Here is a 2122-nt window from a genome sequence, read left to right on the forward strand (position 1 = left end):
GCAGCAGTTGATGTTGTTGATCAGTAGTCATTGATATTTCTCTTCATTTTTGCTATCTTTTGAAGTAATATGTGGCTTCGGCCGCCCGGGGAGTGTTGCTGATCGGACACTCAATCTTGCTATCTTACTTCCTCTCGTTCTTTCATAAGTAGCTGACATAGCTATATACAGTTGGTCCTACCATCTGCGTAGTATACACCCTCGTCAGCAGCCGATCGTATCTTGCGTTCTACGAGTACGTTGTCTCTCATCCCTGATCTGCAACATCGACCATCAATACCGCCACTACGTTCGACACACGTAACGTGTGACACATTCCACGTGAATAGCCTTTGATGAGTGGGGTGGTTAAGGGTGACCGACTTAGTGTGAGTACCTGCATCAATTTATCCAGTGCAGCTGACTCAGCGTAAACCTGGCCTAGAGCCTTCACGGCCGGTCTGGATAGTGGACCCACGACAGCGGATAGCAATTCCAGAAAACATATGTGACCTGGTTCCGGTCGCGTGAAGTTGTACGTCACCGAAACGTTTTCTCTCTTATAATTGGTGAAAGTGAGTCTGGCTCCCATAGGGATAGTCCACATGCCAAATAGTCTTCGACAGGCTCCTGTACTGACACCCACTCATCGCTCACAGTTCATTGTACCACTGAGTGTCAAACAACCCTATCTACCATGATCTAAAAGATCATCCAGTGTATTACACGCTATTGCGAGTGTCACGTTGATGGCTGCGTTCCCGTAGAGCCTGGCCATGCGCGTCACGGCGAGCTAAATCGTTACGCTCATTTCATAGCTGACCGAAAACCTCCGAATATCGTAGGTTTCTTGCCTGCCTCTTGTATAAGCGCCGAGATGACTGGAATTACTTATTCGGGTATCACAGTAATTTTATGACTCCGTTCACCATCTCGATCTTGAACCTCCTCCTCGTCACCCTATTGCTGCAGGGTGGGGCATATACCTTCCACATGGGTAACGTTCGTATGCAGATGAAAACGACACATTTTTGCAACTCTGACTTGAGGGACATCAAGGGGAACCCGATGGCATGTCACATCTCCAAGGCTATGGAGACTGAAGGGCTGGTCCTTCCTGGTATGGATGATAACAAGTCGTTCACCGTTCATCGAGACATCTTCATCGCCAAGGACGGTCAAGCGGTAGTTCAAGCAGCACCAAGTCACCCGTACTTGTATCTCCTCATGAGCCAGAACGACACGCACTTCAGCACCTCCCAATTCTTCAATAAACGCTCGTTCCTTATAGAGCAGGGAACCAGGAAAAAGACTGATACACCCAATTCTCGCAAGCTCAGTGCCAATCGTACGCTCGAAGATGATGGTTGGGTCTATAAAGGTTTGGTAGATGAAGGTGGACAGAAGCTGAACAAATGGGTCAGAAGTGGAGTAGAAGGTGTTGATCCCAAATCGGGTATCAATTTCACTGCCCTCGCTCAGACTGGTGTGATCACTAACGCTTGGGTCCTCTATCTTGACAAGGATCAGAAACAGATGGTGAAGCTCTTGGGTATCAACACCTTTGAGAATGATACGGTCTATCTCCAGTCCGAGGTCACTCATTGGGAAGAGCTGGACGAGACATTAACTTTGGATGTTGCCATAAACGATATTCACGCGGCGTATGATATCGTCCAGAACTACAATCTGGCAGCAGCGAAAGAGGAGGCGCCACAACTAGACTCTCAGTTCATCAAGACCCGTTTGGTTAGCGAAGAGGTTCGTCTATTCTTTCACGGTGGGAAGGACCACGATTGGAGGTCGAACAAGACTCTTCTCCGTGGAAATGGGTCGGTAGCACCGATCGATTATTTTCGCCTCCCCAATGGCACAGCTGCACATGCGTTCTTTCTGCACAAGTATCAACCTCTTCTACTTCTACAGGAGGATGATAAAAAGGAGTTCGAATTACCACCGGCTTGCAAGAAGGGTTACACCACGTCGGTCAGTGCATACTGCCTGTATGTTGGTTACGCCTCTAACGACACGCTACTGGCCCTCGACCTATATATGTCTTATACCGACCAAGCTATTGAAGAAAATAATGCTTACCTCAAGGTCACAGTCCATTTGAAGCAGCCGGGGACGGAGGTCGTATTCT

General features: G+C 48.2%; 1 protein-coding gene across 1 annotated transcript; it reads left to right on the forward strand.

Moving 5' to 3' along the window:
* Positions 1–894: 894 nt before the first annotated feature.
* On the forward strand, positions 895–2112 carry Pmar_PMAR002728 (hypothetical protein; the record flags this gene model as incomplete). Its single annotated transcript, XM_002784979.1, has 1 exon — positions 895–2112. A coding segment is annotated over one exon (1218 nt), but the record flags the coding sequence as incomplete, so codon positions are not given.
* Between the last annotated feature and the right edge of the window lie 10 nt (positions 2113–2122).

The sequence above is a fragment of the Perkinsus marinus genome (genome assembly GCF_000006405.1).
Source record: "Perkinsus marinus ATCC 50983 genomic scaffold scf_1104296934290, whole genome shotgun sequence".
Classification (NCBI taxonomy): Eukaryota; Perkinsozoa; order Perkinsida; family Perkinsidae; genus Perkinsus; species Perkinsus marinus.